Here is a 24,959-nt window from a genome sequence, read left to right as displayed (position 1 = left end):
TATTTACATAGCCACACACAGCAGTGTCACAGGCATCTGAAGTATCACATTACTTTAAAAACTAGTAGAGAATCATTTTCTATGAACTTAAAGACCAAGACCATGATCAGTTCTTTGAACATATTTTTTTTTCCTACCAACACAACATCTGTCTTATTTGCCCTAAGCATCAGTCAGCTACTTTTCAATCACATGTCACTGCTAGAATCTGAGTCTTACATTGGTAACCATACTCACTCTAAAAAGAAAAATTGTGGTAAACTGCAGAGCATTTGATCTCTTATATCCAGGCACTTGGAAGAAAGCAGCTCATGGATCCCTACATGGGACACTGAAGCCAGAAAAGGAGTATCTGATTTGTTGACTTTACAGTCCTGTCTTTTTGGTTCAGATTCTTTAGCAGCTAAACTTTGTTCCTCCACATCAGTTGTCCCAAAAGAACCACCACCAAAGTATAGCAATCCTTTCCTCTCCAGCCCTGGTCAGTCACCATGTCATAGTCATAAGAACCAACTTCCCATAAGAACAACATCCCATGAAACTTGGTATTTTCTTTGGGATTTTCCATTACTCTAATGACATGCCCTGAAATTGCTTACACTTCAATTCTGAGGAAATCACCTGAGGTTTAAGAATAAAAGTTAATTTACACTAAGCAGACAAGGAAAAAGCTGATAAAGCATGTACCGTAGGATGCCATTTTAAACCATTTTTTTGGCAAATGCACTAGAAAAATAATTCTTGGCATCAATAAGCTATCAGCAGCTGGAAGTTACAATTTCTACAAGACAAATAACCTGATATTCTTTTGCCTTAACTCTTCATATCCAGATAACAGAATCTGCTCTCAGCTTCTTTCCTCAGAACAGTGGAGTGGAGTGATCCTGGAGTTATCCTGGGAAGGAAATACTTGCCTATGAAGTATTCAGCCATTCACACCTTGTGGCATGACAAATTCAGCCTTAGAAAGCAAGCAGTTGTTTTTAGGTGCAGTTCAGCAAAACTATCTTATTATTAATTTTTTCACCCATTCCAGCAGCTTCAAAGACAGGAAGATTCAAAGTCTAAGGTCTTTGGAAATCCAGAATATAATGTGTATCCATTAAACATCCTTAGGCTCTCAGAAGACTGATGTGATAAAAGCAGGAATTTAACTTAACTAGTACCCAAAACATCCCATCAAACAATAGTAACACATAGAATAAGCACTCAGATTTGTCAGCCAGCTATCATGTGTTTCTCTAACAGCTTTGAACTGTATGACTGTTTTTCCAATCAATAAACTGCCTTAACTAAGATTAAAAAAAAAAAATCTCCAAAACATCAGAAAAACATACTTCACGTTAGACCTAAGGAATGTGCTATGTGACAGGTTCACTAAAATGTGACATTCAGGGTAGCAGCTTCCTCAAACACAAGCAAGAGCCACTACTTATGGCTAAGCATATGATTTGTTTCCCTCAACAATGAAGGAACTTACAGGAGTGGGTTGAGTCCTGTGACGTGACTGAAATATGCAATTTACAAATAAACTAGGGGGGGGAACCCACCAAAATTCAAACTACAACACAACCACACCACCTATTCTAAAAGAAAAACTGCTATTCAATCAAACGTAGGCTTGAATTACTTTATAACAGGAACAAAACCAAACCTCTCCTTACAGAAAAATGAGAGGATGATGTAATAAAACACCCCAACCATTTAGCATTACTACAGGACAGATTTACACAACTAACTGTAATTTTAAGGACCTTCAGTTTAATATTTTTAAATATCAAATATTTTTTTCTTTATCATCAAAGGAACAGTGTGCCCATATTAATACTGTTAATTATTTGTATCAGTGTAACAGTACCCCTTAGGAGCTGGGAGGAAGATTTTGAGTTATGTGCAGTTTAAAGTGCACCTGAACCAGTACACACAAGTACAAGTACACACTCCAGTAAAAATTATGCAAAACACAGAGCTGCAAATCTACCTTTCAGCTATGAATACTTCTATTTACGTCTTCATTCACAGTGGTGGTTGGAGGCTACATCCAATTCCCTCCTTTTCAGTTCAATTCCCTCCTTTTTCAGGAGAACAGAACATAGCGTTACAGAAAAAAATTCACTGAAAGAAATTTGCATGTATCAAATTTGTTACTTGTCAGAGGCAGCAACTCTGCATTGAGAGCACAATGAATGTCACAGAGCCCTTGCTTCAACACAGTCTAGTCTGCAAATGAAAGCTCCTGTTAACCTCAAAATACATCACAGGTCTGGAGAAGTTGTAGTCTCAAATAGAGGGAAAAACTTTTTTCCCTTCCCATCAAAAACAGTTAACTTGAGCACATGAAAGAACACAGGCTGCAAACAGTTTTTCTACCACTTCAAATATATCATCCACTCACCTACATACTCTGAAGGTTTTATAGTTAATTAAAATATTATATAGATCATTCCACTACTGATACTAAACAGAACATTTCTAATAAGCATAAAGGTGACTCTGCCAATGATTCTGCCACAAAATATTTTTGTGTACATCCCTGGCCATGGGTATGGTAGTGAGAAAGAAGGGAAGGAAAAAATAAATCTCTTATCCATTCTTGCAAAATTTGCAAATATACCCTAGTGTCTCACCCCAAGAAAATCTTTGGAAAATACATGTTTCTAAGTCTATGTAGAGTTTATACTGTCACTTCACATCATATCCCCACAAGTAAAACTGGTGTATTTTCCTGAGTAGCCAAGAACATGCCTGAAACCTTAGAAATCCTAACATCTTCAAGAGGTATGGTTGCTCCTTATCTATCCCGAGCATGTTTCCCAGTAGTCCACCCTTGAATAAATCCTGTATACAATGAGGGTTTTTTTATTGGTTGCTTGTTGTTTGCTTTTTTTTTAATGTGCTGGCTCCTTTTTATGACACATAAAATTTATAAATCCTGTTTCAGATACCTGCTACGAATAATCTGCATGGAATTTGTCCCATCTGGCAGAGACATCCACACAGAGACACAAACGTTTTCACTGGTGTAATGTCAGTCATCATTCTATGGCTAGTTTGTATGGCTACTGCAACGATGCAGATGCTAAACCAAAACCTTCTCCCATTTGCAAAAGTCCCAGGACTTCTGATTCCTAGGGTCTGTGGCCAAGTGATCACAGCCTACTTTCTCTAGGCTTTCAGGCAGTGTACTCCTGCAATGCACAAAACATGGCAGCAGGAAATTGGCACTTTCTCCCCAGAAGGAGGAATATTCTGAGAGTGCTAAATCAGCTATATTCACTGCAGCAATTCAAATATGGTATGAAAAAACAGCTAGAAGGAAAAAAAAAGACAGAAAAAGTTGAGGAAAAAATTATCTGCCTTTGTATTCAAAACATACAAAATCAGAAATGCATATAAGTTTATGGTACCTTATTTTATTTTTCTTATCAAACCAAAGTTTATGGAAACCATCTGTGTCATCTTTTCTCTGCCTTCCAGGCTTTCCCAGTGAGATTAATCTGGAAGTCAAGCCTTCAGTATTTTCCTTATTAGCTAACTTATATGCTGTTTCCAAATATGAATCTCCACCTTACTCTGATATTTAAATCTGTTGGAATAACATTCGTGTTTCAAGCACTTAGAAGTTTTAAAAACATTATATTTATACCTGCCTGCAGAAAGTCAGTTCAATCTACTTGGTTGTGTATATTTTATACTACCATGTTATAAAACCTTTGCAATTTGAAATAAATATCTCCTGTTCTAGTCAAGAACATAAAACTCATTATAAAGTTAATTTTAAAAATTACAAATTAATTTTTAAAAATGAGAAGGATATGGGTGCCCTGAAATATGCTTTAACATCTATTTAAGCCCAATATCTAAAGATTTAATAGTTTGCAGCAGGTGGCACAGCCAGCCATTCTTCACCCCTTCTTCTTCTGTTCTTTTATGAGTTTGGTGTTATTTGTTTTTTTAAATTCACAAACACACAGTATCCGCTCTAGGGCTAGCAAAGACTGGCTGGCATCAAGATAACCTGCATCTGTGTCCTTCTCCAACATCTGCTAGAGAACTCCGAGACAGCCAGGGTCTCAGAAGCAGAGGCACAACTCCACAGTAAGACTGCTGCCAGCACCCAGCCAGGTTCAAATGTACCCTCCCCTGAGCTGCAGTCACAACTTTGATAACAGCAAGTTAACCTCAAATAAAGTTCAAAATACAACTATCTCTATGGCACTTCAAACTAATAGTCATACAAAACAAGTGGCAAGTCTACCACAGCCGCGTATTTCTGTTTAGCCTTTTTGTGAATTGGTCCACAGAAGTTCAAAGCTTTATCTGTCTAGAATCACAGATAAAACTTTGGGGGATGTTCTTAAAATATTTGTATAATTTCTGATGCTTAACTAAGCTGCTATACTCTATCCTTTGATTCTGCCTGAAGAAAATGACCTTGCAAGCCCAACACGAGGCAGAGACTTTTAAGCAAACCAAATGTTCTGCTTTTCTCTCCACAAAATATCTCACTAACAAAAACAACCAGTCCACACCCACAAAAAGCTTAACTAGGAAATTCTGTATTTTGCTTAGCCTATTTACACAGCTTTGATAGGCGTTGCTTGCATGGTTCCTACTTGCAGTGAGACGAACTGCAGGTTGTCCTTTCACACTGTAAAAAAAACCCCAGATTTTTGCAAAAGTACAGTATTTCCAAAGAACAGTGGTAAGATCACTATGCTGAATAAGAGCTTCCTCAGACTCCCATTAAAGAGGTCCATAAGCAGGTGTAAATAATCTTTCTTATCTATGAAATGAGGAAACTAAGTGACAGAGCCTGGGTTTAGGCACCATTTGAACAGCAGGCTGAGCATGATTGATAGCAAACAGATCTAACTTTAATGCTTTTGGAAACGGAATGTATCTGTGCAACTTACAGCGTGGACAGCTCAACAGGGTCATCTAAAAATTTCATCTGCTAAGACATTCTGTAAACTGTTTGATGCAGCTATGTCACAGATGGCATTGCATGTACTCCACAACCAGATTTTGTAGTGTCAAGTGCCTTTTAGTCAAGTACAGTATGGAGATTTTATTGCTTTGTGTTAGTTCATCCCTCTGTAGATGACTTAGGCTGGCATTTACTTGTGGGATCAGTTTTCTGATGACTAACTTGATGAAATGTTAGCTGCTCAGTGTTGCTAGAAGGGTGTTCTGTACTCTACTTCCATGGAGCAAAGGGAGAGAAATTTCCCAAAATATTTGAATTTTAAACTCTAATTAATAGAGCAACATTACTTTCTCCCACACCCATCATTTTTTCACCAGGCAGATACTACCTGACAACTGTTGCTGTATTGTCCAGAATTTCATATTTTCAATTCAACTTGGACTGCACAACAGTGTGGCTTCTCCTCCTACTCTCTTTTCTGCTGCTCTTTACTTCCAAATTAAGGCAAAAATACACATGCTTTGTTTAACCAAACCTATTTAAAGCTATTTGTTTTCAAGCTGTCACCTAGACAATTAATTTAGCTGGCCTAAGAATGTGAATTTATGACTTTGGTAATCAAGCTTAAGAAGTAACAGGAGTGGGGAGGAAAGTTCTCATCTCTTTTCCTGGGCATGCTCAACCAACTGGAGACAAGAGCATTCCTGATATTAACCACTCCACTCTTGCTAAGCACTTAACAGATTTTTGTCGTACATGAATTTTCCAATATGACTACACAACATATACTCTCTACTTTTGAGAAAATAGCTTTAGGGTGTATCACAAAACCTAACACAAACATAAGACAATATATTTAAATAAATAAAAGAGGGAACATTACTAAATCCTATAGCATGTTGTTAGCATTTTTAAACTTTGTAAGAAGAAGACCTGCTCACAACCAGAATCATTCTTTTAAATTTGACGTGGCTCATTATTTGGCATCTCACTTGCAGTTTCTAAGCCTCTATTTACAAGATACAAACTAAATTATTAAATAACTTATTCTAAAAAGACAACTAAAAATTCTTAGTTGTTTTCCAGCATGGACCTTAAATCTTAATACAGAGCTGAAGAAATAGCTAAACCGGAACTTTATATTCTGTTTTGAAAGCATTACAAGTGCAAATGGCTTAAAAAAACAGGGAATAAATGGTGCTTTCACCATTCCAGTGGTGGAATTTGTTAGAACCAAAGAAAAAGCTTCCTATTGCCTTTGCACCTCCATTAATCTATCTTGAGAACCAACCTCAGCATTCAGCATCCCAAACTTTTTTCAGCAAAACACTGTTAGAATCTTCTGAACAACAAACATTATCATCTGCCTTATTTTTAGAGTCTTCTCCCACTCCTCTCTATGTTCATCACACACAGTGTCAGCCATAGTTCCCACAACAAATTACTGCACTGTAAGAGGAAATCATCACAAGCGTAGTTTCTTTCCATATCATTACTCAGCTGAGTCACATAATAAAGACAGACATTTCCAATTGTTCTGGTAAGAGTACATTCTGAAAGAATGTGGACTAGGGCATGGCACATCTCCACAATAATTTAAATTATACTTATTATCTTTTAGACCAAATTTTTTTGGGGAAAAAATGGCATTATTTTTTAGATTCTTGGGGACAAGGAAGGGATTATTGGTACAGCAAAATAGCAACTTAGAGAACAGGCAGTTCAACTTGGTTAGCAAATAAAGCAAGACTTTATTTTCAAGTAATTCAAGAAAGCCTAATGATAGAATTGAAAGCTCTCTATATATTCTTACTTTTTCAGGATCAAATTCTAGGTTTTTACAAAACATTTACCATTTATCAAATTGGATAAACCCTTTATTTTCTGTTAGGACTGCAAGTTCCTGTCTTAGGAAAAAAACCCAATAAAAAACCAGAAATTGTGTTGAATTTTTAATATTCTATAATCGTGTGCTTCAAAGAAAAACTTCTGCAAAGAGAGCACAACAAAATTTTGTTCCCTGTTCCTAAATCTTAAAGGAGGATGAAGAGATAATCAGTCCTTGAATAGATTAGAGAAGGGAGACTATATTCTCTATATTTTGCCTGAAAATTTACAATCCCTGTAGAAACGAAGAAATAAAACCTGGCTTCATGATCAGCTTTGGAGACAATCAGCACAGTAAAAACTAGCACCATCTTTAACCTCAAGGAAGAATACTGCTTCAATGAAACAGAAAGGATACTACACAGCATCTGTTTCATATAAATGCTTGGGTGATGAAAAGAACCTTAAGCAGTATAACTTCTGCTGTGTTTTAAATGCTGGCTGTTAATATGTTACTGTATGATGACATATGAAGATTCCTATTACCTAAACCTAAAAAGACAAAGCAACAGAACATTAAAACTGTATAGAATGTCATTCTGTGAATAACATGTAACAACAGGCAGTGGTTGTTAAAGAAAGATGCCTTCCTTCAAGTTTCCAAGATCAAATGTCTGGACAAGACCTCCACACTACAGTAAAGAGAAATTATATAACAATAGCATCACAACTGAAGGCAAAACAACAGGAATAAGACAAAAAATCTCCAGCAATCAGGCAAAACATAGTTTCTCTTCAACATCAGAAGCAGAAATTCCAGAACAAAATTTAACAGTGATGTCCTAGGGTGACAAATGAAATATGTTTTGGTTTATTTTCATATAGGAGCAAGAGAGAAACCATGCCTACTCCAGAAAGCTCAGGTTTTACCCTCATCAAACAGGAACACATTTCTCAGCTAAAAGGTTAAATGCTGACTAGAGAATCACAGAATGATTTAAGCTGGAAAAGACCTCTAAGATCTTCAAGTACAACCTTTGACCTATCACCACCTTGTAAACTAGATCATGGCACTTAGAGCCACGTCCAGTTGTTTCTTGAACACCTCCAGGGATGGTGACTCCCTCAGCGGTCATTCCAATGTTTAACAACTGTTTTCATTAAGAAATTCTTCCTGATGTCCAGTCTGCACCTCCGCTGGTGCAGCTCGAGGCCATGTCCTCTCATCCTGTCTCTGGTTGACAGGAAGAAGAGAGCGACCCCTACCTGGCCACAATCTCCTTTCAGGCAGTTGTAGAGAGTGACAAAGTCACCTCTGACCTTCCTTTTCTCCAGCCTAAATAATCCCTCAGCTGAGGAGTTTCCTCAGTCACTCCTCACAGCACTTGTGCCCCAGCCCCTGCCCCAGCTCCATTGCCCTTCTCTGGACTCTCTCCAGCCCCTCAGTGCCTTTCCTGCAGTGAGGGCCCAGAGCTGGACCCAGCACTGGAGCTGTGGCCTCAGCAGTGCCCAGCACAGGGGGACAATCCCTGCCCTGGCCCTGCTGGCCACAGCATTGCTGATCCAGGCCAGGATGCCATTGGCCTTCTTGGCCACCTGGGCACAGCCTGGCTCATGTTCAGCTGCTGTCACCAGCACCCCCAGGTCCTTTCCAGCCACTCTGCCCCAGCCTGTGGCACTGCCTGGGGCTGTTGTGACCCAAGGGCAGGACCTGGCACTTGGCCTTGTTGAACCTCACACCATTGGCCTCAGCCCATGATCCAGCTGTCCAGATCCCTCTGCAGAGCCTTCCTGCCCTCCAGCAGATCAACACTCCCACCCAACTGGGTGTCATCTGCAAACCAAGAATGCACTTGATCCCCTTTTCCAGACCATCAATAAAGATATTAAACAAAACTGGGACCCATAATGAGTCCTGGGGAACGCTACTAGTGACCACCGACTTTTGGAACAAAACTTTTGGAAGCTTGCTTTTGTCCTCTTACCAGACAATAAAAAGGTAAGGGAACTAGCATTTTTCTACAATATTTCATATAAGAAATCAAATTAGATAAGTTTTACATACAGACATGCAAACACCTATAGGTCAAAGGAAAAAGGAAGTAAAAGGTGCAGTAAAAAATTCTGACAATCCCTCTGTCTTTGAGAAGAGATAAATTGATGAAAACGACAAATCAAGTATTCTGGATTACTCCTCATCATGAGCCAAAACTCTCCACTAAGATAAGATTTCTCAAAACACACATACCCATATGATCAGAAAATGTTAAGAGACTTTAACAAGGATCTGCTATCTGCTATTGAATCACAGATTCAGTTCTTGATTAAAAAATTGTATTTATCTACATGAATTAAATATTTCATATAGCTTAGGTAGCAGAACATATAAACTAGAGTGCAAATGATTCATCCTATTTTTTTAAAAAATCCAAAAAGTGACATTATAACTAAGTGCACATAATGCACATAATACACTCAAGCAGTATCTACACTATCCCTGAGTGGTCCCTTTATGAAAGAAAACTTACTGGGTTTTTTTTTTTGTTTTGCAGAATGCATGCTCAAACAGGAACATGTATGTTTAAATCCATGGACTAGTGGCAGTAAAGAGGAAATGCTATGCCTTTCACATGTGCTTATCACAAAGCCTTCTTGGAACAAGTTCAGGTAAGACAACTACTATGCAACTAGATTTCCTGAAACTTTCCTAAAGAACCAAGTCAGGTTCTACCCCAGATAATTTAGGAGAGGTTACAAACTCACTGAAAAATCTAATAAATATCCTCAATATTAAGTCTACAATGTTTACATAAATAATAAATAAGATATACAGAAATCTAGAATATGAAGAAGATCTAAGTGGGTTTCAAATTAGAAGAATATTAGACTCCATGAGAACTCTCCACAGGAGACTGTTTTCTTGCTTCTAACAAACAACCTCACTTGAGACTCAGAGTGAGAATTGGGAGCCAAATAGGTTGCCTGTATATAGAAAAGTTTAAAAAAATCCTACAACCATAAAACAACCATTGCTCCAGAATCCAATAAACCCAACAAGAGAACAGCTCTCAAAGAATATAACTCATTATAAGTTGGCTGCCTTTGCAACACTTTCAGTGGTGCAGTAAATATATTGGTTTTGACAAATGTTCACATAGTTACCTGAGCCAGTTCTCATAAGTGAAAGTTTATACATACAATAAACACAAGGAATATACACTTCCTTGAGCTGCCATGTGAGCCATACTAAAATTACAGTCCAGTTTGTATTTCTGTGTAACTCAAACACTGCAATCCAAGAAATTACATTAAGGAGATACACCACACGCCTTCCACTCCTCCTGCTTTTCACCCTTTGTTCTTTGAGGTCAGGATTTGTACAGCTATTCTCTGCTTTATCTGCTTTAAAAATCTGCTGAGATTTTTAACTACAGCTGTACTGATCTATCATTTTAAAATTTAAAATAACTAACAATTTAAAACAACTGACAGTTATGATGAGATTTAGACATGCATGTTTTATAAACAAAAGAATAAATGCCATACCTCCAAGTTCTTTTACGTTCAAAATTGCATTCTGGAATGGCACTGCTTTTATACTAAAACCTAAGGAGAGAAATACAGAACATTAGTAAGCTATTTGTTAAAGGGGCCATTTGGAATCAATTGCACATATTCAGAAAAAACAACTTTTTCCATCAAGAACCAGGATTTTGCCTTAGAAATTCTGTTTCAATAGGTTTAAAAAGTAAGTTAAAAGGCAGTGGGAAGGGGGTAAGAGGTGGAGGAGTGCCATAGAGTGGAACAAGAATAAATCAGTATAAGCAATGTAATTTTCAATTATAAGTACCTGGCACACAAAATTCAGCACGAAACTTCCATCCAGACCTTCTATCAGAATATACTTCTATAAAATCATCTTTTACTGCATCTACAGCTAAAGTGGACAATCCAGACTACCACTAATACGAGGTGATCATTCTCCAAATTTTAGGAGACCTTGAAAACAATGTGCAATTCAAATCGTTGTATTCTTCCATTTAAACTCCATAGGTTTTGGTTGCAACTGGATTATTAATTCTTTCTATAAATGTTATTAAATGAAAGATCCTTCTACAGACCTTAGTTGGATTACAATGGTCATAAGCATACTGGAAATATCTAAGAGTCCTCTATTAGCCTGATTTTTGCTTAAAACTGAAATAAAAATTAAAAAAATCCAACCAAACAAAAAAAAAAATTACCAAAATGTGACCTTTACCCTTAATTGAAAATTCAGACAGACAAAAGAAAGGGAATGTGAAAGGCTCCCAGCCATACCAATGTATTATACACTAAATTTTGCATGTTCAGTGCATACATATATATAAGCATACATAATACTTTATAAAGGAAAAATTATGTGTGCTCTTTCAGCAAAAAATATCCAGACAGACATTAAATTTATTTCCATCTAGCACAAGTAGTTTCGACATGATTACATACCTGTGAACTGAGTTAAGAGGTTTTGAGAAAATGTGCTTCACTTCACGTTTATTAGTTATCATTTAAGAGAAACAAGATGTTTCTCCTCCCTGGTAGATGTTACAGTACTCCTACTATGATCAGTGCTAGATACAATAGAGGAAAGTACAAGAAAATCTGAAGGGAATAACTATGAAATATCTTGGGGATTGTTATCTTTAGAGAAATTCTAAATTCGTTCTAAAAAAAGGGAAAAAATGGAATGGACCTGAGTGGCATTGATGAAAAACCAAAAATATACATTATAGCTTGAAACCTGAGTGGAGAAGTGGTCACATTGTATTCTTGGATTCTCCACAATAGTGTCTGATATGCCACATTTAAGATTTATTATAAACTGAGTACCCTAGATGTGCATCATTTTGGTTTGCCTGCCTGGTATTCTCCCGAGCTGGTTTTCATTCCTCAAGTTACCTAATCATATAATGGTATTTTATTGCATCTGTCTAAAAAAACAAAATCAATTTAATTTTTAATTAGCGGTATTTTCATTACTTTCTCTGATTGTTCTACACTTCTATTTATACTGCTGTTACTATTTATTTCAGTGTCTAAAATATTTAAGTATAATCTGTTTTAATCCCAGAGATAAAGCTCAAGACAGGGATAAAAAAAAATTTAAAAGGTTCATTACTCTACAGTTTCTTTCTAACTTTTTTGAGTTAGTCACCCTCTCACAGCTGTCAGATCTCTCTAACTATTACAGAGGCCACGGGTTAACTATTCACAGGTGAATAAAAACACTATTTTCTTGTACCTGTTTTACATTTTAATTACATTTCTATAAAATAATCTTATGTTCTTGTAAATTAAGAAAACATACACTGAAAAGCAGTTAGGGTTGCTAAGGCACAATCATGAAATTCAAGCCCATGAACCACAGTTACAGCACAAAGCCATGTTACTGTAAACACAAGGTACTTGCACAACACTTAGTATCAGTTCCATCAGCAAACCAACCTTTATAATTGCTGCAGCCACTGAACCTGATTTCTTCAACCTCCATGACCTAATCTGCCCTCTTTCTGAACTTTCCAGCCAGGTATTCCCTCTTCTTAATTCACGTGTCTTTTTCTGGTTTTTCTGGTGCTGTTTTGTTCTTTGTTTGCTTTTTGTTTGTTGTTTTGGGGTTTTTTCAATCAAAACATATTTTTCAGTATTAGGCATTCTGGTTCACCATTATCAAGATGCCTATTCAAATTTTTTGGACTTAAGATATGTCTTATCTGTGGTTGTACTGTCTGTTTTTATGTATCTCCTCAGTACCACTGAAACTTTCTGTAAATTAATTCTTTGATCAAAATCTGCCCTTACTACATAAACAAGCCTGTTGCTCATCTAAAAAGCTGGGATTATCACCAAAAATTCATATTTCCTTTTTTTTTTTTTGGTTGCTAGCATATACCACAAGGCAGCATGGACCAAGTACGTACAGAAACAAATCCCAATTAGAGTCTCACAGCATCACTGTCCTATTCTATTTTACAGCATATTCTCTTCCTTTTTCTCCAACACATAGTGAGACTTTAAAAATCAAAAGTAAAATGAGAAGAAACAAACATTTTAATGTGTGTCTACAGCACAGTATAACTGTATGTTACAGTTTTGCCTCATTAGACCACACATTTTTGACGTTTAACATATTCCAAATTGTATGTACTCATGGATATTCTCCAATATATGAACAAATACTGAAAGAAAGTAGTGGTAGCTGCAAAGTGATCCGTTAGGTACTTTTAACAGCAAGATAGGTAGGCTGAAGTTCTCTACAGCCTTTGCTATGTTTTTCAGCAGTCATCTTTGGGCAATATTCCAGCACACCATGGAACAAAGGGAGCATCCTACCTGTGGTAGACACGATATTCTCTGTGCTTTCGCTGCAGAGCTGAGATAGAAGACTTGTCTTGCCAGAACCAGAGAGGCCTATGCAAACCAAGTCATACTCAGGTCGTGGTGGTGGCGGTCCCTTGCAGCAAAGTGCTCTAAAACACTGCCAGGATAGGGCAAAACAAAAACAAAAGGAAGAGGTTAGTTTTCTTTTACGGCAAATTTTTCTTTCTTTAACCTTCTAAGAAGGAAGTTTATAAACTTGAAGGCATTGGAGAGAAGCAAGTATTATTCCAACTTCTTATTTTGACTAAGTCAACAATTAATAGACTAAGATCACCTCAACTAAAATCTAGAAAAACTTTATAACAAAACAAGTATACATGTTAACTTTTCACCTAAACATCAAAAAGCTGTGTGTCCATTTCCCAAGTAGCACAAACTGCTCACACCACGAGACAGGCCCATGCCCTATACAGCTCTGCAGCTGATTATGCATGAGTTTCCTTCCTGTGCTAATTTCATGCAATACCTGGTGTGAATATCAGAGCCAGTCCTGAGCAGCTACTGACCAGGCTCTACCTGTTGTCACAGAAAAGAATCAGAGACCTTTGCTCCACTAATATCCTTTCTAAGCTTGCTTTGTCACGCATTTCAGCTCAGAACAACAGCTTGTAAATAAATAAATAAATAAACAAATAAATCTTTCTGGACATAGAGCTAGTAAAAGCCAGACAGATATCTCACTTTCCCTGGAGAAGTACAAATTAATCACAATGTAAACAAACAAAATCTCTCTACACAAAGCCTACTTCAGATTTCTGCTCACTTCTCTTAACTTGGCCAAGTTTTCCAAAGGGTTTCTTAGGCCCTCATTAAGTTCTTCAGTTCTTTGATTATATGCAATTTAGAAACCTTTAATGTAAAAATCTAAAAGCATACAATTCCAGGAAAGCTAGGAAATTTATATTTTATGTATGGAGCATAATTACCCACTGATTTCCAAGGTAGACTTCTGCCTCTCCAATACACATAGACATAAATAACTTTTTCCCCAGTATCTGCCACCTTTATATCAAAGGAAGACATCTGCTCTAATAGGGAAGGGAAAACACATCTGTGCAATCAGCCCTTTCTCACACATTCTGTTTTTACATAGCCCCAGCTCTTTATTTCCATATTAACCAAAAGTCTGCACTGCACCGATTGCAGGAAAAGAAATCCAGTCTTTACAACCTTAACCTAGTTTGTCTTGACAACTGCCCAGGTTTTCTCACTGAGGGCTACTGGAGGAGCAGAGAAACTGAACTGATGTCAGTAAGGCTCTAATGCAAACAATGGGGTCTGACCCTGTGAGCAAGTCGTCCAGTGAGAATGTGATTATAAAAGGACGGCTCACTCAACACAGAACTTTAATTGGATTCTTTCAGTATAGATGGTAAGCTATTACACATGCTGCCAAAACAGCTTACATTGCTTTGAAGAAGCAAAAGATAAATTCAGTGAAAGCTACAAAACTACTTCAGCATCTTTTAAAAGAGTGAAAAGCAACACTTTAGAAGAAGTAAGAATATGTACAATAATATTTAAGCTGAATAAAAGCAGCAGATTTTAAAAATAATAGCTTTGCCTCTATGATGATTTGATTCAAAAATTATTTTCTTTAAGGTTTGCCCTTGTATATGTCCATACCTCAAAGGAATAAACTTGTCTACTAGCTTTATTTACTGCTGTTCTATTAATTTACTAGTTTATACTCATCTCACCGGTTCTACAAAGCCACAGCAAACATTCTACAGTGGTACTTAAGTGAGAAAGGCCAACTGAGTTCATTGAAAAAGATAAACTCCTTTAAACAGAGCTTCCACTTAATGGATATCAAGCTGAAGGGCCGCATGAAATCCTTCAGAGCTTGCCAGAGCTCCTGAGGCTGTGTGTCAGACCCTCTATAGCCGGTCTTTAAAAGGATTCCATTTGTCCCTGTCATCATGGCATCTTTGCAACAACCTCTTGATGTGACACTGAAAAACATAAAGGAATAGACGAGCTCGTGGAATTCTGTGCTTCTCTGTCCAGCCACTGTGCTGGTTCTTATGCAACCAAATGTGACACTCAAGCCCTGACAGCAACTAATAACACATAGTTCTGTGAAAGATAATTTCTGCTCTTTGTAAAACATATACGGAGGCTCTGTGGTGACAAGCAGGTTTGTGAAATTCAGGATCTCTCTACTGCAAACTCCCTAAGTCCAACTTAGACTGGAGAATCTTTATATGCTGTGGATGAAACACATGATCAAAAATCTCCAAAGTAGCATACATAGACTCATCACCCCTCACTTATCCTTCACTATTAAGCATAGTTAGGCATGAAAATTTCAGACAGACCCCTAGAAGACAGGAACATGGCTTCCCCCAGACCACTCTTGTATTTTATTTGGCATGATTCCCTTATCTTTGTCTTCGTTCGTGACTTTGTCTTTCTGCTAGGGTAATTTCCTTCAGTAACTTGGTTTAGTTGTAATGAAAACATTTTTTAAAATATTCTAGCTTCAAAAAGCTGCTGAAACTTAAGCTATTGTGTATAGCACTTAGCAAAAGCTGAGATGAGAAATTCTAGAGTACATTGTAGAGGATGCTTGTAAAAACAGATTTAGACTTTATAAAGTTGTTTTGCAACTCTCCTTACTCAGGCGCAATGAACATCTTTCCCATTGGAAATATCACTATACAAACAGTCTGATCACTCTCTTCCTGTTCTCTAGCAGCCTCAAGTTACCTGCTCCCTAACAAAGTTAGGGCCATTTAAGCATCCATTAAATAGAGACTAAACCTTTATTGTCACAACTGTGGCAGCTGCATCTAGTGGCTACACAGTATCTGTGGGGAGTAGAAAATTCAGAAGTCACAGACCATGCAAATAAAATTGCATCTTATATTCAGTATTTCATTATAGACAGGAAATGCATCCTGAAATATTTTATAACCATGGACTAGAGCTACATATTATTTAAGATGTCGTCACATATTACAATGCACGCTGAAAACCACAAAACTGCAAGAAAAGTATACCAGTAACTAAAGAAGTAATTCCAGAATTCCAAAACACAAATACATCAAAAACATTAAGAGAGTTGCTTAACTCACAACTAGTGGTCAGTTCTTTCCCAAACCATCATACTTTCCACTCCATTTAGCCAACCCAAAAGGCATAAAAGAAGCTCAAATTAACTTGCCAGATATAGACCTGGAAGTCTCCTCCATTGATTCCCAAACTTGATTTGCTCAATGGGCAATAAAATCATGCCTTTTAGGTATTGCAAAACAAAGTCTAAACCCAAACAGTGCCTCTTAGAAAAAGTGTTGGAGCAGACAGAAAAGAAAACATTGGACTACTGCAAATACAGGGTCAAGCAGAGCTAGTCGGCACAGTCACTGAAAGGTTGTTTAGGATATGGTCATGTACTCAGACCCCACTGCTAGCAACAAAAGCTGAACATTTTTCTGAGCCTTCTCATCTTATCAGGGTAAGACCTTACTTAGTATAAAGGAAATGACATGTCAAATTGTCAGCTTTCATAATTTTTGAGAATATCACACTTAAAGCTGTAGCCACTGGATAAGGGAAATAGGCATGAAAAAAGGCAGGCAGGGAGAGTCAGGAATTCATTTTTTAATGAAAAAACATATTTTTAAGTACAGAAAATAAAACAGTAAGATACCTTTAAAAATGTACGCATTTAATCAGTTTTTGAAAAAAAAGAATGCATTAATCCAGAAAACTGGGAGTAATAGGTGCTGCAGTCTGTAGAAATCTTTGCAATATTCAGCAACACTGTTACTTTCATTTTACTAGTCAGTGTACAGGAATGCTGAATGCACATGTATCACAATTTTTTAAGAGTTAAGGGAAGAAGCTAGCCAGTTCTACTCCTCCTCACAGATTCCCAACCCAACAAGATGATTCTGGGTTTTAGGCACATCAGTATTTATGCTGACAATCCTAGACAGTGTCCCTTTAAAGCCCTATGGAGATTTCTTCTGGGAAAAGCATGTTGTGTTTATAGCAGGGATGGCCAAACACTTCTGATATATGTGCCACTCAGAGATCACAGATTGAAGATCTGGGCAGCAAATGTCCCTGAATTAGTACTCTCTACACATTAAACTGCCTCCAGCTGTTGAGTCTGTCTTTGCCTACTCATTGTACTTCTCGTTTCACTCTCCTTTTTGGGGTGAAATACTCCATTATTTCTGCTTTGTTCTGGACCCATCTCCTGTCTGTTTCTTTTGTTGCCACTATTTAATAGGGACAAACAGAAGCAAGGGATTTCATGCTTAGTTGGTTAAACACACACACACTCATGGAAAAATACTTTAAGTTAGTGCAGCACTAATGCTAACAAACCAAGCATTCAGAGCTCTTGAAATACAGAATTAAGGTTGAAAGCTCAACGCTTACTCTGCTCCCTTCCCCCTCTCTTGGTTTTACTTATGGATAATGGTCTCCTTTTACAATTTATTTTTCATTTAAGGTAGCTTTGAACAAAAGACTTCTAGTACTTGCACACACATCCAGAGGACTAGTTAATCATCTGAAGCTGTTGATAAAACTCAAGGAGTTTATTAAAAAAGTAAAATTTGCACACAGTAGGTTTCATAGCTCTGATGTTGTCTGAGATCAAGCAAGCACAAGAAACCTCAAACCTTGAAGAGGTAATGTGAAGGGGGGGCACAATGACACAAGACAGACAGTCATAATGTTAACGATAGGAAACAACTGGGAACAACAGTGGCATAATTGAATGCAAGTAATAAAACACAAAAGGCACCAGAATGAAATTGTACATTGTGCAGGGCTTCGGGGGCGGGGGGGGGTGGGGGTGGGGGGGTGATGGATATATAAATAAACTAAATTTTAACTGTATGAATACCTTAACTTTAAATTAGTACAATTCCATGCACTTCACAGTGTGAGCTAAATATGCAGGCTCCTCAGTTTCCATACTGCTGTACAAGTAGTTATACCTCTAAAAAAAAACCAAAAACAAACAGGATCCATCTTCATCTATATGACTTCAGTAATAAGGACAAAACCTAGGATTGCTGTTCATTTTGTGGCTACTGAAAGAGATTAATGTAGATGCATGTAGCCACTGCCAGCCTGAGTGATGTCTGGCACAGGTAAAAATCCCAGCATCATGACTAGACACCTTCTCTGACTGCCCATAACCTCATTAAGCAGTGACCACTATTCTCAAGATCCTCCACCCCATAACAATCCGAACTCCAATGGAAGGCTCAAGGTCTCCTAACCTGCTACATCACTCCTTGCACAGGATAAAGCAATCCTCTAATTTAACCTGGCTAAGGAGTGAGTGGCCAGCCCACAGACTGAACCAAAAGCACTCCTTCTCCACGTGCACCTACTCCTTTTCAACTTTATATCAGCCTATGCTGCAGAAAAACCAACAAGTATAGGCAGTAAAGACAGGATAATATAAAAAAGGACAGAAGGAAACAATTTCTCAAGGAAGTGAGGCAGTTTTAAAGAGCTAACAGTCCTGGTGATATCCCACCTCACAGAAATCACAGAATCAGAGAATTGATTGGGATGGAAGGGACCATAAAGATCATCTAGGTCCTGCTGCCCTGCCAGGGGCCAAGACACCTTTCACCAGACAAGTTTGCTCAAAGCCACACCCAACACTTCCTAGGAAGAATCACCGCAACACCCTGGACAATCTGCTTCGGAGTCTCACTAACCTCACAGTAAAGAATTTCTTCCTAACACCTTATATAAATCTACCCTCTTTTAGTTTAAAACCATTTCCCCTTGTCCTATCACTACATGTGCTTGAGTGAGCCCAGCTCTCTCAGCCTGTCTTCATAGAAGAGATGCTCAGGCCTCCTCTGGACCAACTCCAAAAGCTCAATTGCCTTCCTATGCTGGGGACCCCAGGGCTGCATGCAGCAAGTGGGGTCTCACCAGAGCAGAGGAGAAGGGCACAATCCCCTTCCCCTCCCCTGCTGGCCACATCCCTTTGGATGCAGCCCAGGACACGTTTGGCTCTCTGGGCTGTGAGTGCACATGACTGGGTCATGTCCAGCCTCCCATGCACCAGCACTGCCAAGCTCTTCTCAGCAGAGCTGCTCACAACCTATTCTCTGCTCACAATCTATTCTCTGCCCAGCCTGAGGTGCTTGGGATTGTATTGCCTCAGGTGCAGAGCCTTCCACTTGACCTTGTTGAATTTCAAGTGGTTCACCTATTACAGGGATGAAGCAACAACATATGGTCCAGAGCAGGAATCTCAAATTCTGCCTTCTGACCATGAAGAAATACATTTGGATTCATTGGTTGTAATTGTTTACCATCCCCTATCAAAAGCCTCTTGGTATTTCAGCGTAGCCAGATTCTGGAAACTCAAAAGAAGCAATACCCTTAAAAAACTTTCAACATCCTTTGTAGTCCCAGATGAACAAGACACATGACACAGGCTCAAGCACTAAAACCAGACAAATGACAGAGACATATTCATGTTTTAACATATTTGATAACTCTGCTATCAACAGAGAAGGCTTAGAGGAAATACAGTTAAAAAGAAAGAACTGGATGACTTCTGACAGGCCAAATACGACACTGCCATTCAGAGCTATAATTTCAAAGGACTTCATGGTCATGATAATACAAATACAGTGGGTCAAATTGCAGGAGATAATTTGTTTTATCTGATATCAGATGAACTGCTCTTAGATGAAGGCTTGACCCAAGGTTCAGGAATCATAAAAATTCAATAAATGCAGCCAAAGACATAACTTCCCTGGAAGAAGCTGTAAGGCAACAGGAGTCCTTCCCCTACCATCAGCCAAAATAAACCACAAACATCACATCCAAAATGGAAAATGAGCCTCTCTGACCTTAATCTCTTGCCCACTCCCTATAAAATCAAAACCAAATTATGATTCTCCCTTACATTCACACTAGAAGAAAGAATGAAATACTAAATATCAAGTTCTAGATGTACTCAGATATTCAGTGAAGTAGTATGATTTAAAAGCCTACATAAAATTAAATGGCAGACAGCTATGATAAACCAAAGCTGAGTCAGCAAATGGTTATAAGCATATGTACAGGTGGTACTCTGAACAGAAGATAATCATTGCTTCACTGCAGTGTCAAGTCAAGCTGCAAGGGGGCTTTTGGACACTTCTAAGTTCCATCAAGTGTAGAATTATTGCTCAAGTTGTTTCCTCTCTGACAGTTTGCTTTCCACTTGTTTTATTGCACAAGAGTAACTCATTCAATCCACCCGTCCATTCACATTTAACAGCAAGAGACAAAGACAACAAAAAAGATGAATGAAAGAAAGCCTTTGCAAACAGTTTGTTTCACAACTTAAGGACACACAACCACACTAAAAAAAGTCTGAAGAATCATTGAAAACACCAGCAAAAACGGCAGTAGCAGCACCACCCAAATGTGCAAAAGTTAAGGATGTGACACTTCCTGTCACTTCTAACTTCTGGTAAGGATAAAATATGTATACATTTTTTTCTTAGTACACCCCCTCAAAAAAACCACACAAATAACAACAACTAAAACAAAATCACACCTTTGAGCTTTCAGGCTTGCTAAAAGCCATCCCTGTAGAGTTTCTGAGACAAAACACAAAAAGCTTTTCCATTATTTATGTGTGTTACAAGGTGGGTTACCAAACAATTTTTTTTTTCAGCACTGAATGAATAATTCTGTTCTGTTCACATGGGATCACAAAAGCAGAAAGAAGCATATAGACCACTTGGTGTTCTTTGATTTTTTTCTGAGCTGCCTACTCGACTGCATGCCACCTACATGCAACAGCATGCTTTGTTTCTTTTTTCTCCTCAAAAACTATTCACAAGTACACAAGACCTTGGACATTAGTATTCGACATACATGGCACACATAGGATGACTTCGGTAACAATATCAAAAAGAGGATTTATTGAAACAGTAGAGTGACATCTTTAAGCCCCATGCCAGAATGGGTCAAAGGAAAAAATTAGAGAAATATATCTGGTGCAAAGAGGAATCTGGCTGTACACTAGACAGAGGTAAATGAAGACTTGCATTGTATTCCATGCATTTAAAAACTAAAGAACAAGAAAAGTTACTGCTGCTGTCCTACTCTTGAAATTTGCAGGCAAATTCAAAGTACATTAAGAGAATAAGACCCATCATGCCCTGTGAAGTGAAGCTTCTGCATTTTGCAAAAGGATCTATATAACAAAATGGTCTCAAAAAAACCCAGTTAAGTTAAAATAAACACAAATTAATTTGAAAGATAGTTGAAAAAAGCATGGGAACAGCCAAGCACAAACAAGAGAAGTCTGTCCTCATGCACTAACAGCCAGAAGATCTCAAGGGGGATTCAGGTGATACCAGTGAATAAGCCCCTGAAAAAAGTAACAAGATCTGAATTCTTCCATCTATTGGATCAGTAGCCTTACAGAAACAGGCAAACTCCAGTGTATTTTTCCCAACCAGTTTCATCCAAAGTTTTCAGAGTTGCTTGGCATCATAATAATAAATAAAAGAAAATAATTCCTGGGCTGTGTGTTTCTCTTGAGTATCAAAAAGCAAAGTAACCTAGAGAAACTCTAAGTATTTTGAGGGAAGAAGAAGGAATAGCTAATGTTTACTTGAGGCAAAGTTTCCTCTGAGATTAAGCCCCAAGACACATCTTGATCCTTCTTATGAAAGATTTCAAAACTAACACTTGACATCGAATCTGAGAGAAAAGAGGAAATCTCTGAGGACAGAGGTCCAGACTGTTTTGTATAAAGTCTGGTCTTAGTGAACAAGTTCATAGCTGAGACAGAATAGTAAGTACAAGACTGTAAGTATCAGTCAAAGTAAAAAAAACTGTGCAAAAAAACCCCAAACTAAACCAACCAACCAACCAACTAACCAACCAAAAACATCACCCAACAACAAACCAAACACACACAAACAAACAAGAAAAGAAAAAACAAACAAATAAAAAACCAAAAAAACCAACCAAACAAACAAAAAAATAAACAGGGAGAGGGAGAAGAAAAGGACCCATTGACATCTGTGGGGCAGAGAGAAGCCACAAACATGAGAGCTTTAGAATCAATTTACAAAATATCATAAAGCAAAATTAAACTCAATCATGACAGTGTGACAATACATTAAGAGGCAAAGTACAATTTCAACTGTGACTTTAAAACCTGCTCAGGAATCCCTGCTGCTCTCTGCTCATACATACCAAACCAAGAACTGAACAAACCAACAAATGCTTGATTACCCTAATATTATCAGGGGATAAGGAAAGAAGACATGAGTAGAAACTGATGCAACAAAAGTTACTAAAATAGAAACAGTGTATGGACTTAAGATCTAAATAGCTTTACCAGTATACACAATCCAACAAGAAGTAATCGGAGGATTTAGATAATAGAAGGAGGTGGACAGAACAAGGATAGCCTGATTTTGCAGACTGTGCAAGTCTTCTGGCCAAAGAATTCTTCTGCTTGGAACACTAAAGACAATACTGCTTTTCAACACCAGAAAATGGAGCAAGAATTATCCTAGTATTAGTGCAGTCACAAATGGGAGATCCAATAAACTATTACCAGTTCATGGCATTACCAGTCTCCAGTGTTGAATTTGAAACACTAGGTAATTGTAGGCTAAAATATCTCTTATGCATTAGGTTCCCTATGAATTATTTCAATCTTATGTGGCCTTTTCCTCCTACTTTCCCAGTACACTATATTTACAAAAAATGAGAAACTTCAAGAGAATACCTGTTTTGACCAAAAGACCCTAGGGAATATACACAGAAACCTCTCTTCCCACCCCCTTATGCAGCATAACAGTTTTACTTGGCTAGCACAGCACATTACTACCATGGGAGGAAACAGACCAACCCACACAAAAACATTAATCCAAAATATACAATTAGAGGAAGGCATATGAATCTCAAGTACCATTAAAAATTCTTCAAATTTTAATCAATGAGAGCCTCTTGGAAGGCAGAACAGGTTTAGCCTCAATCAAACTCTTAATGAGCTAGGTTTGAGAAACTTCAGCCATTGAAAACATCTCATGCTCCAACACAGGCATTTCACGTTTCTCCGGTCTCCAGTTGCAAGTTTGGATATTTTTTCTGCCTACATATGGCATGTCTGCCCATGTGGAGCTTCTCAGCTGCCACCCTGCTGATGAAGACTCCTTTGGCTATTTTGTTCACTTAGAACAGCAAAATCAGAACTGAAATTTATTATTCCTGAGCATGCATAAATCAAGGACTACATAGCCTTTAAACCATTTTAAAGAGAATGCCAAGAGATGCCCTACTTCTAGTGCCTGAAAGTTTGGGAAACACAACTCAGTTTGAGATGGTGATTTTCAGCTGATAGTGAAGGGAATAGGTCCTACAGAGAAATGTGCCAACTACAGATAATAGTTGTTTGCATGAGTTTGCACTATTAAAAAAATAAACAAAACCAAATTAAAAAAAAAAAAAAGAAACACAAAAACTCCCACAACAACCACACAAAGGGGATATATTTTTTCTTTTTTAGTATGCATTGACCAATGCCTATTCATCTTTTTGAGTTAGGTGGGAAAAAAATCCCAAATAAATGGTAAAAAATATTCTGTAGACAAATTCCAAACACACAGATTATGTTACCTTTGAAAAGCCATGGCTGAATTTTAACTTTTTTTTAGGTGAAAATGGAAGTTGGCAAGAACCAGCTTTATTTTTTTGTAAAAACACCCATTATTGTGGTTTGCTCACAAAACAGCCTGCCATACAGCTATGCAGACTCAGGGGTAAGTCAGTGTGCCTGCTGTGTGGTGCTGACAGCCCAAGCCAAGAAATTTCTCCTGGTGAAACAACCACCAGTTTTTATCAATTAAGAGGCATGAAACACTTCAATCCACAGGAGCGTATTGCTATGCCAGATTTTTTTTTTTTTTTTAAGTCTCAGAACTGCTGAAAGCCTTTTAAGGGAAATTAAATTTTTCTCCTTTGAGTAGGTGCAGCCTCCAGTCAGCTCAAGGAAACTAACACTTTTAAAAGACACCCTCTACCTGAGCCCTTCCTGTGCAATCTGTTTCCCAATGATTCTGCTTTCATGAAAACTGTGATGAGTTTCTTGGGTTTTTTCAGATAATCATTATTCAACAGTTCCATAGAATTTTCTGTCTTTTAAAAAACAACAGATTGTTACTTAAGAATACACCTGATGTTGATGAATACAATCACAAATCCAAGCAGAAATACACTTAACATGTTGCTCAGATAACTGAGCACAGCTCTGGGATGCTTGGTACCTCAGCTGATTTAATGTTTAGCTGTGGGAGATTTAATACATGTTCTAAGGAGGCTGCAGACACTTCAGTAAGAACTGACTCACTGCTTCTTACGGGAACTAAAATTTTATTTTTTATTCTAGATCAGCATAAAAGCATAAATCTTGCCAAGCTGGGAAACTCCTTTTTGCTGGCTAGAGAGAAAAAATCACTGAAGACCAGTGAGAATTGCCATAATGATGATAGTCTATCAGAGAAATATAAGCAATCTGTAGCTGGTAGCATAATTCTGAGTGAGACAATGAATAAAAACAGGCTTAAGAAATGGAAGACAGTTGTCTTTTAGAGACTAAGACATAGGATTAGTTGTAAAAGCAGTACATTGCTTTAATTCAACTTTTTGTTTTAAGTATCTTAAATTTTTACATTCACTTTCCTAAAGATTACTAGAGCAGATTACTAAAGAATTGCAATAAAGAACTGTAAGCTGTGATTTTGTAATATAAAGGCATAATAAACTT

General features: G+C 37.7%; 1 protein-coding gene across 4 annotated transcripts in view; it reads right to left on the bottom strand.

Annotated features, from left to right (window-relative positions):
* ARL15 (ARF like GTPase 15) overlaps nt 1-24,959 on the bottom strand; it is a 241,330-nt gene that overhangs the window by 147,856 nt on the left and 68,515 nt on the right. For all 4 annotated transcript variants that reach the window (XM_054652598.2, XM_077171333.1, XM_077171334.1 and 1 more), the window contains 2 exons: nt 13,127-13,271; nt 10,304-10,363 (listed from right to left, as the gene is read on the bottom strand). In XM_054652598.2, coding sequence (XP_054508573.1) covers nt 10,304-10,363; nt 13,127-13,271 — 205 coding nt within the window. The remainder of the gene's footprint in view (nt 1-10,303; nt 10,364-13,126; nt 13,272-24,959) is intronic.

The sequence above is a fragment of the Agelaius phoeniceus genome, chromosome Z, assembly GCF_051311805.1.
Source record: "Agelaius phoeniceus isolate bAgePho1 chromosome Z, bAgePho1.hap1, whole genome shotgun sequence".
Classification (NCBI taxonomy): domain Eukaryota; kingdom Metazoa; phylum Chordata; class Aves; order Passeriformes; family Icteridae; genus Agelaius; species Agelaius phoeniceus.
This window is presented reverse-complemented; position numbering and strand designations above follow the sequence as displayed.